This window comes from Bombina bombina, chromosome 5 (assembly GCF_027579735.1).
Source record: "Bombina bombina isolate aBomBom1 chromosome 5, aBomBom1.pri, whole genome shotgun sequence".
Taxonomy (NCBI): domain Eukaryota; kingdom Metazoa; phylum Chordata; class Amphibia; order Anura; family Bombinatoridae; genus Bombina; species Bombina bombina.
This window is the reverse complement of record NC_069503.1, coordinates 38,831,373-38,846,981: the sequence shown is the minus strand read 5'-3', so window position 1 is coordinate 38,846,981 and position 15,609 is coordinate 38,831,373. Positions and strand designations below refer to the sequence as shown.

Below are 15,609 nucleotides of genomic sequence, written 5' to 3'. Positions count from 1 at the left end.
GGGGAATTGCCGGAGGGGAGCTTCTTTGGGAACTGGGGGTTTTGGACACCCCTAACCCCATAACTTCATCGGACTGTAACTCCGGTCCCCAGTAACGAATCATGCTGATTTTTGGACTGTGAAATCTGGGGATCGATAGTTTTAAAATGACACATGGGAAGTGCTGCTGCTGATTACCCCGAAACCGCCACCCATATGTATTGGGATTATGTGGGACTGTGGCTCCTATGGAGGTGCCGGGCTGTCTGGAGGGGCGGGAATGGCGGGAAAATAGTGGGATTGTCCCAGGGTCTTATCAAGATGAGCTGACTGTATAAAATGAGTGTGTGTTTTCAATAAAATGAGTTCCTGTTAAACCTGAATGCTAGGCTGTCTAGTTATTCGGGTTTGTTCCAGCTAAAATCGCTTTTCCTGGGCTACATAGCAGCCTGTTCCAGGCAGAGGAAGGACACTCTGACAGAGCTACCTAGTCTGGTAGCTGGATTCTGCTACAAGGTGGGACCCTGAGTACTGGTGCTGTCAGGCATCAGGGGTGGCTACAGGCTGCGGTCACTTGCCAGCTACATAGCTGCAATCGGCAGGGAGGAAGCAGGACCCGTTTGGCGGAGCTACCCAGTCGGGGTAGCCGGGGGTATCCGTCACATTGGCTGGCAGCAGTGGGATCTGCTTCTTTTACAAGGTTCCTGCTGACAGAGGAGATGTACCACAGTAGCCGGTAAAATTGTAGACAGAGTTCCTAGGGAGAGTACAAAGATGCTGACTGGGACAAAGGATCCTTGTTCGGAACAGGACGTTCTGACATGGAGGAACCTTGCCCTCCGAGACCTTTGGTGGGAGGCTCTGCAACAGGAGCAGGAAAATGGAAAGGTCCTCCCCACGAATGACACGCGATTCCGGGTACGGTGGACCGTGAGACTGTCTTTCCTGGGAGAACAGCCAAAGAAGGAATGGCTAGCTGTTCTACATAGACTGATTCAGCAAAAGATGTGCGTGGAGGACGGCTATCGAGCCCTCCAATGGCTCGCTATGCAAGCGCAGCCATGGCTGGAGGAAGGATCCCCCACAGAGGGCTTTGGCTTCGTCGGCCCTGGATTGTTGTTTACAAAAAGGACAGAGGACCCACAGTTTGGGAGCGAGACAGACCAGGGTCTAGAGGATATCTCTGGGCTCCAAGAGGAACTGCTGGATCTCTTGGAGGAGACCTGGCTGCTGGACGATCTGGATTTTATAATTGACCAGGAAGAGGCACTGGTGAAGGAATACAAGAGGCTGCTGGATCTCGCTAAGCAGCGTGCCAGGGGCATACAGATCTGGGGTGCAGCCCTCTGGTATTCATGGAGCTTGACTGTGGAGGAGTGGCAGCAAAGAGAAAGGGAACCAGGGCTCCTGGATCCTGATCAGCAGTCTGGCTCTGAGATTATAGACTTGGAGAAGGGAGAGATGGATGTCGATAACTCTCCCCAGCAGCAGAATCCCTTCCTGGGAGAGGAGACAGTTGGTCTCTCTCCCCAGCGGCAGAGCCATCCCCTGGGAGCGGAGGTAGTTGTCCTCCCTCCCCGTAAACAGAACCCCTTCCTGGGAGGGGAGACAGTCGGTCTCTCTCCCCAGCGGCAGAGCCAGGAGCCGGGAGAGGAGACAGTCGGTCTCTCTCCCCAGCGGCAGAGCCATCCCCTGGGAGCGGAGGTAGTCATCCTCCCTCCCTGTAAACAGAACCCCTTCCTGGGAGAGGAGACAGTCGGTCTCTCTCCCCAGCTGCAGAGCCAGGAGCCAGGAGAGGAGACAGTCGGTCTCTCTCCCCAGCGGCAGAGCCATCCCCTGGGAGCGGAGGTAGTCGTCCTCCCTCCACATAAGCCAAACCCCTTCCTGGGAGAGGAGACAGTCGGTCTCTCTCCCCAGTGGCAGAGACAGGAGCCGGGAGAGGAGACAGTTGGTCTCTCTCCCCAGCGGCAGAGCCAACCCTGGGAATGGAGGTAGTCATCCTCCCTCCCCGTAAACAGAACCCCTTCCTGGGAGAGGAGACAGTCGGTCTCTCTCCCCAGCGGCAGAGCCAGGAGCCGGGAGAGGAGACAGTCGGTCTCTCTCCCCAGTGGCAGAGCCATCACCTGGGAGCGGAGGTAGTCGTCCTCCCTCCCTGTAAACAGAACCCCTTCCTGGGAGAGGAGACAGTCGGTCTCTCTCCCCAGCAGCAGAGCCAGGAGCCGGGAGAGGAGACAGTCGGTCTCTCTCCCCAGTGGCAGAGCCATCCCCTGGGAGCGGAGGTAGTCGTCCTCCCTCTCCGTAAGCCGAAACCCTTCCTGGGAGAGGAGACAGTTGGTCTCTCTCCCCAGCGGCAGAGACAGGAGCCGGGAGAGGAGACAGTTGGTCTCTCTCCCCAGCAGCAGAGCCATCCCGGGAATGGAGGTAGTCGTCATCCCTCCCCGTAAACAGAACCCCTTCCTGGGAGAGAAGACAGTCGGTCTCTCTCCCCAGTGGCAGAGCCAGGAGAGTAGTCAGTCGGTCTCTCTCCCCAGCGGCAGAGCCATCCCCTGGGAGCGGAGGTAGTCGTCCTCCCTCCCCGTAAGCCTAACCCCTTCCTGGGAGAGGAGACAGTCGGTCTCTCTCCCCAGCGGCAGAGCCAGGAGCCGGGAGAGGAGACAGTTGGTCTCTCTCCCCAGCGGCAGAGCCATCCCCTGGGAGCGGAGGTAGTCGTCCCCCCTCCCCTTACAGAGAAGCCCTTTCAGGGAGAGATGGATATCGATATCTCTCCCCAGCGGCCGAACCTCTTCCTGGGAGAGGAGACAGTTGGTCTTTCTCCCCAGCGGCAGAGCCATCCCTTGGGAGCGGAGGTAGTCGTCCTCCCTCCCGTAAACAGAATCCCTTCCTGGGAGAGGACACTGTCGGTCTCTCTCCCCAGCGGCAGAGTCAGGAGCCGGGAGAGGAGACAGTCGCTCTCTCTCCCCAGTGGCAGAGCCAGGAGCTGGGAGAGGAGACAGTCGGTCTCTCTCCCCAGTGGCAGAGCCAGGAGCCGGGAGAGGAGACAGTCGGTCTCTCTCCCCAGTGGCAGAGCCATCCCCTGGGAGCGGAGGTAGTCGTCCTCCCTCCCTGTAAACATAACCCCTTCCTGGGAGAGGAGACAGTCGGTCTCTCTCCCCAGCAGCAGAGCCAGGAGCCGGGAGAGGAGACAGTCGGTCTCTCTCCCCAGCGGCAGAGCCATCCCCTGGGAGCGGAGGTAGTCGTCCTCCCTCTCCATAAGCCGAAACCCTTCCTGGGAGAGGAGACAGTTGGTCTCTCTCCCCAGCGGCAGAGACAGGAGCCGGGAGAGGAGACAGTTGGTCTCTCTCCCCAGCGGCAGAGCCATCCCGGGAATGGAGGTAGTCGTCATCCCTCCCCGTAAACAGAACCCCTTCCTGGGAGAGAAGACAGTCGGTCTCTCTCCCCAGTGGCAGAGCCAGGAGAGTAGTCAGTTGGTCTCTCTCCCCAGTGGCAGAGCCATCCCCTGGGAGCGGAGGTAGTCGTCCTCCCTCCCCGTAAGCCTAACCCCTTCCTGGGAGAGAAGACAGTCGGTCTCTCTCCCCAGCGGCAGAGCCAGGAGCTGGGAGAGGAGACAGTTGGTCTCTCTCCCCAGCGGCAGAGCCATCCCCTGGGAGCGGAGGTAGTCGTCCCCCCTTCCCTTACAGAGAAGCCCTTTCAGGGAGAGATGGGTATCGATATCTCTCCCCAGCGGCCGAACCTCTTCCTGGGAGAGGAGACAGTTGGTCTCTCTCCCCAGCGGCAGGGGCGGGAATGGCGGGAAAATAGTGGGATTGTCCCAGGGTCTTATCAAGATGAGCTGACTGTATAAAATGAGTGTGTGTTTTCAATAAAATGAGTTCCTGTTAAACCTGAATGCTAGGCTGTCTAGTTATTCGGGTTTGTTCCAGCTAAAATCGCTTTTCCTGGGCTACATAGCAGCCTGTTCCAGGCAGAGGAAGGACACTCTGACAGAGCTACCTAGTCTGGTAGCTGGATTCTGCTACAAGGTGGGACCCTGAGTACTGGTGCTGTCAGGCATCAGGGGTGGCTACAGGCTGCGGTCACTTGCCAGCTACATAGCTGCAATCGGCAGGGAGGAAGCAGGACCCGTTTGGCGGAGCTACCCAGTCGGGGTAGCCGGGGGTATCCGTCACATTGGCTGGCAGCAGTGGGATCTGCTTCTTTTACAAGGTTCCTGCTGACAGAGGAGATGTACCACAGTAGCCGGTAAAATTGTAGACAGAGTTCCTAGGGAGAGTACAAAGATGCTGACTGGGACAAAGGATCCTTGTTCGGAACAGGACGTTCTGACATGGAGGAACCTTGCCCTCCGAGACCTTTGGTGGGAGGCTCTGCAACAGGAGCAGGAAAATGGAAAGGTCCTCCCCACGAATGACACGCGATTCCGGGTACGGTAGACCGTGAGACTGTCTTTCCTGGGAGAACAGCCAAAGAAGGAATGGCTAGCTGTTCTACATAGACTGATTCAGCAAAAGATGTGCGTGGAGGACGGCTATCGAGCCCTCCAATGGCTCGCTATGCAAGCGCAGCCATGGCTGGAGGAAGGATCCCCCACAGAGGGCTTTGGCTTCGTCGGCCCTGGATTGTTGTTTACAAAAAGGACAGAGGACCCACAGTTTGGGAGCGAGACAGACCAGGGTCTAGAGGATATCTCTGGGCTCCAAGAGGAACTGCTGGATCTCTTGGAGGAGACCTGGCTGCTGGACGATCTGGATTTTATAATTGACCAGGAAGAGGCACTGGTGAAGGAATACAAGAGGCTGCTGGATCTCGCTAAGCAGCGTGCCAGGGGCATACAGATCTGGGGTGCAGCCCTCTGGTATTCATGGAGCTTGACTGTGGAGGAGTGGCAGCAAAGAGAAAGGGAACCAGGGCTCCTGGATCCTGATCAGCAGTCTGGCTCTGAGATTATAGACTTGGAGAAGGGAGAGATGGATGTCGATAACTCTCCCCAGCAGCAGAATCCCTTCCTGGGAGAGGAGACAGTTGGTCTCTCTCCCCAGCGGCAGAGCCATCCCCTGGGAGCGGAGGTAGTTGTCCTCCCTCCCCGTAAACAGAACCCCTTCCTGGGAGGGGAGACAGTCGGTCTCTCTCCCCAGCGGCAGAGCCAGGAGCCGGGAGAGGAGACAGTCGGTCTCTCTCCCCAGCGGCAGAGCCATCCCCTGGGAGCGGAGGTAGTCATCCTCCCTCCCTGTAAACAGAACCCCTTCCTGGGAGAGGAGACAGTCGGTCTCTCTCCCCAGCTGCAGAGCCAGGAGCCAGGAGAGGAGACAGTCGGTCTCTCTCCCCAGCGGCAGAGCCATCCCCTGGGAGCGGAGGTAGTCGTCCTCCCTCCACATAAGCCAAACCCCTTCCTGGGAGAGGAGACAGTCGGTCTCTCTCCCCAGTGGCAGAGACAGGAGCCGGGAGAGGAGACAGTTGGTCTCTCTCCCCAGCGGCAGAGCCAACCCTGGGAATGGAGGTAGTCATCCTCCCTCCCCGTAAACAGAACCCCTTCCTGGGAGAGGAGACAGTCGGTCTCTCTCCCCAGCGGCAGAGCCAGGAGCCGGGAGAGGAGACAGTCGGTCTCTCTCCCCAGTGGCAGAGCCATCCCCTGGGAGCGGAGGTAGTCGTCCTCCCTCCCTGTAAACAGAACCCCTTCCTGGGAGAGGAGACAGTCGGTCTCTCTCCCCAGCAGCAGAGCCAGGAGCCGGGAGAGGAGACAGTCGGTCTCTCTCCCCAGTGGCAGAGCCATCCCCTGGGAGCGGAGGTAGTCGTCCTCCCTCTCCGTAAGCCGAAACCCTTCCTGGGAGAGGAGACAGTTGGTCTCTCTCCCCAGCGGCAGAGACAGGAGCCGGGAGAGGAGACAGTTGGTCTCTCTCCCCAGCAGCAGAGCCATCCCGGGAATGGAGGTAGTCGTCATCCCTCCCCGTAAACAGAACCCCTTCCTGGGAGATAAGACAGTCGGTCTCTCTCCCCAGTGGCAGAGCCAGGAGAGTAGTCAGTCGGTCTCTCTCCCCAGCGGCAGAGCCATCCCCTGGGAGCGGAGGTAGTCGTCCTCCCTCCCCGTAAGCCTAACCCCTTCCTGGGAGAGGAGACAGTCGGTCTCTCTCCCCAGCGGCAGAGCCAGGAGCCGGGAGAGGAGACAGTTGGTCTCTCTCCCCAGCGGCAGAGCCATCCCCTGGGAGCGGAGGTAGTCGTCCCCCCTCCCCTTACAGAGAAGCCCTTTCAGGGAGAGATGGATATCGATATCTCTCCCCAGCGGCCGAACCTCTTCCTGGGAGAGGAGACAGTTGGTCTTTCTCCCCAGCGGCAGAGCCATCCCTTGGGAGCGGAGGTAGTCTTCCTCCCTCCCGTAAACAGAATCCCTTCCTGGGAGAGGACACAGTCGGTCTCTCTCCCCAGCGGCAGAGTCAGGAGCCGGGAGAGGAGACAGTCGGTCTCTCTCCCCAGTGGCAGAGCCAGGAGCTGGGAGAGGAGACAGTCGGTCTCTCTCCCCAGTGGCAGAGCCAGGAGCCGGGAGAGGAGACAGTCGGTCTCTCTCCCCAGTGGCAGAGCCATCCCCTGGGAGCGGAGGTAGTCGTCCTCCCTCCCTGTAAACATAACCCCTTCCTGGGAGAGGAGACAGTCGGTCTCTCTCCCCAGCAGCAGAGCCAGGAGCCGGGAGAGGAGACAGTCGGTCTCTCTCCCCAGCGGCAGAGCCATCCCCTGGGAGCGGAGGTAGTCGTCCTCCCTCTCCATAAGCCGAAACCCTTCCTGGGAGAGGAGACAGTTGGTCTCTCTCCCCAGCGGCAGAGACAGGAGCCGGGAGAGGAGACAGTTGGTCTCTCTCCCCAGCGGCAGAGCCATCCCGGGAATGGAGGTAGTCGTCATCCCTCCCCGTAAACAGAACCCCTTCCTGGGAGAGAAGACAGTCGGTCTCTCTCCCCAGTGGCAGAGCCAGGAGAGTAGTCAGTCGGTCTCTCTCCCCAGTGGCAGAGCCATCCCCTGGGAGCGGAGGTAGTCGTCCTCCCTCCCCGTAAGCCTAACCCCTTCCTGGGAGAGAAGACAGTCGGTCTCTCTCCCCAGCGGCAGAGCCAGGAGCTGGGAGAGGAGACAGTTGGTCTCTCTCCCCAGCGGCAGAGCCATCCCCTGGGAGCGGAGGTAGTCGTCCCCCCTTCCCTTACAGAGAAGCCCTTTCAGGGAGAGATGGGTATCGATATCTCTCCCCAGCGGCCGAACCTCTTCCTGGGAGAGGAGACAGTTGGTCTCTCTCCCCAGCGGCAGAGCCATCCCTTGGGAGCGGAGGTAGTCTTCCTCCCTCCCGTAAACAGAACCCCTTCCTGGGAGAGGAGACAGTCGGTCTCTCTCCCCAGCGGCAGAGTCAGGAGCCGGGAGAGGAGACAGTCAGTCTCTCTCCCCAGTGGCAGAGCCAGGAGCTGGGAGAGGAGACAGTTGGTCTCTCTCCCCAGTGGCAGAGCCATCCCCTTGGATCGGAGGTAGTCGCCCTCCCTACCCATACAGAGAAGCCCTTGCAGGGAGAGACGGGTATAGATATCTCTCCCCAGTGGCCGAATCCCTTTCTGGGAGAGGAGACATTCGGTCTCTCTCCCCAGCGGCAGCACAGTTTCCCATGGAGCAGAGGTAGCAGACCTCCCTCCCCAGCAGTAGATCTCCTCGGGAGAGGAGACAGACAGTCTCTCCCCTCAGTAGCTTGGCAGGGTCTATACCATTTTCTTGTCCTGGAGTATATCTCACAGGGGGCAGGCCAGGGGGGTACCCGCTCATGCAGTTGGTGCCACAAGTTTGGGCACCCGAGTTTTGCCTGCCCCACCAAGGAGCAACTTCCACCAACAGTCTGGGGTGGGTATACAGCCGGGAAACTGGTACTGGCTTTGTTTGTGGGTGGGTCAGCCGGTACTCAACAGAGTGTCACAGAGGGAAACTGTTTGGCCATGGAACTTAAGGACACTGGAACTTGTGGAACAGCAATTGTTTGGGAGCCGGCCTTAGCAAACTTGTTTGGGACTTTGCATTTTGTGACTATCCCTGTGCCCAGGGCGCAGGGTATAAATGCCAGCAGAAACCCCCCAGGATGCCCCAAGCTCAGGAGAGATGGGATAACCTCTCTCAGTAACCGAGAGGTGGAGGGCCACTGTCTGACAGCCCCGGGCCGACCCATTAAGGGTCTAGCTGGGTCTGCTGAACTGGAGGGGGGAGATGTCACAGATATCAGATGGCTAAGGCTACCCCCCACCCCCCTACAACCTCACCCCTATTGTTTCTCAGTGGTTTTGGGCTCCTCAGAGCAACCACCATCTCTGGAAGCTGTTTGTTTGCTTTGTGTTGGCTTGTTTTTGTGTTCAGAGAAAAGTTGGTGTATGACCAGCAAAATCCTCCTAGGCTGGCCGGGCTCCTGGAACTCCCGGTCGGCCGTCTTACAACGGACACCCGCCTAACCCCTCTCAGGCTGGCCAGGCTCCTGGAACTCTGGTCGGCCACAGGACAGCAGAACACCCGCAAACTTTAACCCAGCTCCGCTCTTTTGGGGATTAGTAGCCCCTGGGGATTACAAGGGGTGGGGGAATTGCCGGAGGGGAGCTCCTTTGGGAACCGGGGGTTTTGGACACCCCTAACCCCATAACTTCATCGGACTGTAATTCCGGTCCCCAGTAACGAATCATGCTGATTTTGGTGACCGAGAGCTTTAAAATGACATCCTGGAAGTGCCGCTCCACCGGGATCACCCCGAAACCGCCACCCTTATGTATTGGGATTATGTGGGACTGTGGCTCTTATGGAGGTGCCGGGCTGTCTGGAGGGGCGGGAATGGCGGGAAAATAGTGGGATTGTCCAGGGTCTTATCAAGATGAGCTGACTGTATAAAAGGAATGTGTGTTTTCAATAAAATGAGTTCCTGTTAAACCTGAATGCTAGGCTGTCTAGTTATTCGGGTTTGTTCCAGCTAAAATCACTTTTCCTGGGCTACATAGCAGCCTGTTCCAGGCAGAGGAAGGACACTCTGACAGAGCTACCTAGTCTGGTAGCTGGAGTCTGCTACAGGGTGGGACCCTAGTACTGGTGCTGTCAGGCATCAGGGGTGGCTACAGGCTGTGGTCGCTTGCCAGCTACATAGCTGCAATCGGCAGGGAGGAAGCAGGACCCGTTTGGCAGAGCTACCCAGTCGGGGTAGCCGGGGGTTTCCATCACAACAACCACAAACAAGCCAGGGATAAGAGTGGCGGAAGGCTTGCCTAAGAGCTCCTGTAGGAATTCTGTCATATGAAGTGGTGACAGGGTCAGGACAGGTCCTGAGGAGAAATAGGAGGAAAATGAAGTCCGGAAGGTCTCCAATAATGCAAAATTTCCTTTATTATAAACTGCTGCTCATAGCAGGGTCAAAAGAGCACGACGTTTCGGAGCACATGCCCCTTTATCATGTGATAAAACAATAGTTAGATATACCCGTTTAAATAGGCAACAGGGATTAACCATTACACTCTATGCTGTTAACTTTCAATTAAATTGTACAGCACCATCTACTGATTATATTAAGGTAAATCTGATGATAAAAAACAGCTATGAAGCCTACGCAGAAATAGCACAACATTAGAATCAAATACACATGTAAACATGATACAAAATCACGATAATAAAAAGACAGATTATCAAAAATAAACATACATTATGTTACATATTTTATTTAAAATATTTTACAAGTGATAGTGATACTGGCTCTAAATTGATCCAAAATATCAACATTCATAGTAATTCTCTTATTATTATACCTAAACAAAGGAGAAAAAAGAACAAGGTCAATATCTCAACATTGCAACTACTAAGTAAATATCCTAATAAAATGCAGACAAATGTATCCCTCTATTCATTCCCTTTGGTTTCAGAGTATCTAAATGGAATATCCAAAAGGTCTCACTCTGTTTTAGCAACAGATCCCTATTGCTACCCCTCCTAGGGGTTTTGACCTGCTCAATGATCTGGAACCGAAGGTAACTGATTTGGTGGCCTGCTGACTAAAAATGATGGGCTACGTGGGCCGTTACAACATTACACCTGATGTTACTTTTATGCTCAGTAATACGATCGCGGATCCCTCTAGAGGATTCTCCAACATAAACACGCCCACATGGACACTTGATCATATAAATCACATAATTGGTATTACATGTGAAATTATGCTTGTATTGATATTTATGCCCAGTGTGGGGATGTAAAAAATATGGGCTTTTCACGATTGAGCTACAGTTACCACACCCTAAACAGGGAAAACAGCCTACATTTTTCTTAGTTATGTATTGTTGGGATAGGTTTCTGCCAGGACCAATGTCAGCGTTGATCAAAACATCTCTTAAACTTTTACTGCCTTTATAAGCCGGCATTGGAAACTGGCAAAATTCCTCGATATTGGGATTGCAACTGTTTAGAACCTCCCAATGTTTATGAATCATTTTGCACACAGCCTGATTTAGTCTGGAAAACTCAGATACAAAACTAATTCTTTTGTGTTGGTTTTTATTTCTGGTTTGTTGTGGTTTCAACAAAGTGTCCCTATCCTTAGGTAATAGATCATCAATAATGCTTGTAATTAAATCATTAGGGTACCCCCTTTCCAAAATTTCATGAAGTCTAAATAATACTTTAGACTCATCAGCTACGATGCATTTGACTCGCAACATCTGACTCTTGGGTAATGATTTAATAAGTGAAGGATGGTGGGCACTATTGAAAAGTAAGAGATTATTTCTATCAGTATCCTTTCTAAAAATATCAGTCTTAAACCCAAAACCTCCCTTTAGTACTGATACATCTAGAAAGTCCGTTTGGACCTCAATATAAGTGAGTTTAAATTTAATGTTGGTTGTAGAGTTATTCAACTCTGAAATAAAAATCTCAAGGGCACCAATGTCGCTCAGCCATACTCCAAAAATATTGTCAATATAGCACCACCATGTGGCGCCATACTGACAAAACAAAGGATTTTCAAAGATAAACTTCTCCTCAAATGAGTTCATAAAAATGTTGGCATATTTGGGGCGACATTGGAGCCCATAGCGGTCACCTGTAACTGCAAATAAAAAGTGTCCTCACACAAAAAATAATTGTACAAAATAATTTCAAGTAATTGCATAATTAAAAAAAATTGTATCCCAGAGTAAACACCTGCAGAAAACAGAGCGTGTTGTACAGTCTCCAGACCACTTTCATTAGTAATAAATATATACACACTTGCAACATCAAGGCTGAACAGGATACATTTGTCAGTCTGAAGCTGCAAGTCATTTAGGTTTAATAAAAAATCATTAGTGTCCTTCACAAATGTACTTGACTGCTCCACCAGGGGTCTCAATGTCTTGTCCAAACATATGGAGATTTTAGAAAAGACTGAATTAGTCCCCGCTGCAATAGGGCGTCCTGGTGGAGCAATTAAGGACTTGTGAATTTTGGGCAAAATGTAAAGTAAATTTAGGAGGCATCTGAGAGGCACTGGCCTCCAGCAAGGACCCACACAATAGCACCCAAGAGGAATCTCACATTGAGAATACAAACTAGCCATTAAGGACAAAAACTCAGAAGAAGAATGACAAAAAGAAATAAACAGTGAAATATCAGACACGGACAGACTGCAGGATAATAACAGAGTCCTGTCAGAACAACCACAGGGATCCAGAAACACCCAGACTAGAAGTCGGAGATGTATTCGAAAACCAAAATATATAAATGACTATGTGGACTAATATTTAGCACAATGAAAGACTGCATCTCAGGATCCATATTCCTACAAGAATTAAGAGAGATAGCTTTTGCCATTTCCCCAAAAAGGGAAAAGATGTATCAATGTGTATGGAAACAAAAAAGATAGTGTTTGGTTCCAGGGGGTTACACTGCAGTTCAGCAGGAAATAGTTAGTTGATGAGTAAGGCAGTTACACAGACATTAACTGTAACAAGAACTGAAGTTTATGCATTCTGTTATAAGATGTTGTTTTAATAAATTTGTTAAAACTGCAACTGGAGTCTGAGATACTATCTTATAAACAGCAGCTTTAAAGAAAAAAAAAGAGAGACAGAGGCACCAACATGTCCTAGTACCGTCAGGCAGAAGGATGTTAACATATATGAGATAGAGTACTCACAAACACAGCGCACCCAATAGTGCTTGTAGGGCAGACTGGAACTTTGTAGTGGTCCAGCTCACTGAGGAAGGTACACAGGGCACATAGACGCAGGCTTGATCAGCAATACGGCAACAGTGTCTGTAGGGAGTCACAAAAAAGAGCTACCATAGCCTAGTACAGTCCAATCAGGTGTAAAGATAATATAAAGTCACACTTACGAAAAGTACTGCACCTCCAGGTGCAGTAACATCAAGCTGGGACTTCTCAGTCACCCAGTGGACCACTCTCTTGGCAAAGAGAATCCTCACCAAAAAGAAATCCAAAAACCAGCGTTAAAATATTCCAAACAGCAGCAAGTGTATCATAAAAACATATATCTTTATTAAAAACAAAGCAACATGTTTCTCAGCCTCACAGGGGCTGTTTACTCAGGCTATTCAGTGTGAAAATGACTGATATGCTTGCTATTTAACAAAGCTGTCTTAATCAATGATAGGTTAATTAGTGACTATCAACAGCTGGGAATAAGGTTGCCAACTCGGCCATGTCTTCCTGGACACTTATAAGTTACACATGCTGCAGGGTAAGCAGGGAAGAACATGTATTGTGACTTTGGACATCATGTCATGAACAGCAACATACATGTTCCTCCCTGCACACCCTGCAGCTTGTGTAACTCATAAGTGTCCAGGGAAACATGGCCGAGGTGGCAACCCTAGCTGGGAATGAGGTGCCATTGCAAGGGTTGCCATGGTGACTAAAGTAAATTCCTATCTATGTAAACAGCAAACTATTGTTAAAAACAAAAGCCATGGGACTTCCGGTGGGTGGGCTGAGGGGAGAGCAGCTTGGAGTGAGAGCTCCGGAGCTGAAAGCTTATAATAAGTGTTTTTCCTGTGACAACTACATCTGCCGTAGTGAAATTTCACCCTCCCAAAAGCCCAGGTGCACCCTAGCCTTGGTACATTGGGTACCCGGCAACTTTCGCACCGGTCGATAACATTTACCCCCACCGCAAGCTCGTTAGCACATGAAGTGCACTTGTACATAGTGGTGCCACAGACTCCAACACTAACTTGGCGACAGCACTTGGATGAGGATCCGGAACAAGGCTAAAGTCTGAAAAACTGATACGGAGTCTCATACTCTGGGCAGGAGCCTGTGCGGGCAGCGGTGATAGAGGCCCCCCCCCCTTCACCCACGTGTACTTACACCTGCCAGACAGGTTAAGCAAGGACCAGAGGAAAGCCTTCTAAGTGGAGAGAGAGCCGCTAATTCTCCTGGAGGGGACCCTAAAGAGGACGGAGAGTGAGGATCGCCAAAGACCGCCATCTGAGATAGACGGACTCACCCGTTCACAGCAGACATCTCCCAGTGGCGCGAAAGTTCCGGGCACCATTTTGCCCTGCACGCATCTGGCTGGAGAGCACTCTATCTACCCCCTTTACCGCAGCCTGGAGCAGGCACCTGAACCTGTTTGGGCAGCGGGTGGTTTTACCTGACGGCTCCTGAAGCACGCTGGAGCGGCTCCCCCTCTGGCTCCGGTTCGAGAGAGAAAGGAAAGGGTAACGTACTGCACTCACACCTTTACACAGGCCCTTTCTATATTACTGGGGAACATTTCTCTGCTGAGGGCTGGGGATAAAGAGCGCCTGCTTACCCGCTACTGCAGGCATTGCATTCTTCAGGTTGGAGGGTTCAGCACCTTAACTGTACTGCTAGTGCCCGTGCTGCCTGGGGCCACAAGTATTGATTTTACAACGTCTGGAGGATAGGAGCCCTGCATAAACTGTGTATGGGGATGGGCTAGGACACTTTGACTGCCCTTTGGGAATAGCCTGAGTTTTAGTGGAAGGCCTGAACCTTACAGCCCTAAACAAGACTTTCAAGGAGAGACCGTAGGGCAAGCCCTTTCATTTCATTTTCTTTTGTCACTTTACTGGCCCCAGCAACATAGCTCAGGACATTGAGCGCCTAGTACACTGCTGAACTCCTGGGAGCCTAATTCCTGACCAAGGGCTTTCTTTGAAGAAACTGGAAAGTGCACTCCTTCAACTGTTGAGAAAGTTTTGTGTGCGCCAATTTACTGTATTTACTGTCCTTTATTATTTTCATTATCTGCTCACAAAAATAACAAAGTTACACTGTGTTGGTACATGGATAGATTTTTGACAGGAGGTAAGATGTCTGGCAAAAATATAAACATGAGAAGCTGCTGACCACCCCCTGTTGGGCAGGAGTCCTCTGTAAATTCTATGGACATGCATGTAGTGGTTCAGCAGCTTTCCTCCATCTTCCTCCCAAAGATAGAAAACCTCCAAAAAGGTTAACCATCTAACTGGGGAAATGAAACAATTTTCTGTTAGGTTCATCGAAATGGAGGATAGGTTGTCTGGGCTCGAGTATACTGTAGTAACACACGACACTCAGTTAGACGACCTACTGAAACAAAATATAAATCTGCACCAGAGACTAGAAGACCTAGAAAACAGGTCGCGCCGCAATAATTTGCGCATTCTAGGAATACCTGAAAGTTTAAAACCTAAAGATCTTATCCGCTTTGTAGAGGACACCCTGCCTAGGCTCCTTAAACTGACCCCAGCTGTGTTTAAAGGTAGTGTAGAACAAGCTCACAGGGTAGGCCCAGAAAGGCAAACAGATAGAGGTAACACACAACCCAGACAGGTTATGACCAGACTGCTACATTTCCAGCTCAAGGTAGAGATGCTGCAAGCCTATAGAAGACCTTCCCCTGTTTTGTTTGAAGGCTCTAAACTTTTAATATTTCAAGACTACTCCTCTGAGTTAATGAGAAAGCGTAAAGAAATTTCACCAATTTGTTCTGAATTGAACAGGAAGAGGGAAAAAGTGTACCTTCTGTACCCAGCTAGACTGAAGCTGTTGACCCCCTCTGGCCCAACGTTTTTTGACTCCCCGCAAGAAGCTAATGAGTATTTGGGTAACATGGGAAATAGGGATGGGGTAGACTTGCCTAGATCGCCCCGCTCAGACCCAGGTTGAAAGATAGGGGCGGGAGCATTAGAGTGATTTTCCAACACGTACCCTGAGTAGGGTTGACTATGTTCTTGACTGTTAAACTAATGTGTTACATGCATGTATTTAGAGGGGAAGTTGGTTGTGTTTCTTTTATTACACTTCTCCATGTTGCACTAATTATATTTGGCATAATAGGCCTTTTATTTAGCTGCTCCCATAAGGATGGGTCAAAGATATCACACTATGTAGTGATACACTCACAAGTCCTTAGCTTAAATACACTTAACAAGTTGAATGAGATACCTCTTCTCCAGCCGAGGGAGCAACAAAGATTATTGCCATGTCAAATAGAACCAGTTAAGTACTACTTGCCTGTTTATGTTTGTAGGATTTATTTGTACATATTACTCATCTCATATACCGCAGCCAAACTATTACTATCTTCTCTTAGGAATGGAACACTGGCTCTATATCTGGATGTGGCATATCCAGAGTTCATTAGTTTAGAT

General features: G+C 51.7%; 1 protein-coding gene across 1 annotated transcript in view; it reads left to right on the top strand.

Annotated features, from left to right (window-relative positions):
- Positions 1–15,609, top strand: part of LOC128661265 (uncharacterized) — a 744,180-nt gene that overhangs the window by 58,235 nt on the left and 670,336 nt on the right. Inside the window, exon 10 of the mRNA XM_053715539.1 lies at positions 14,470–15,062. Coding sequence (XP_053571514.1) covers positions 14,470–15,062 — 593 coding nt within the window. The remainder of the gene's footprint in view (positions 1–14,469; positions 15,063–15,609) is intronic.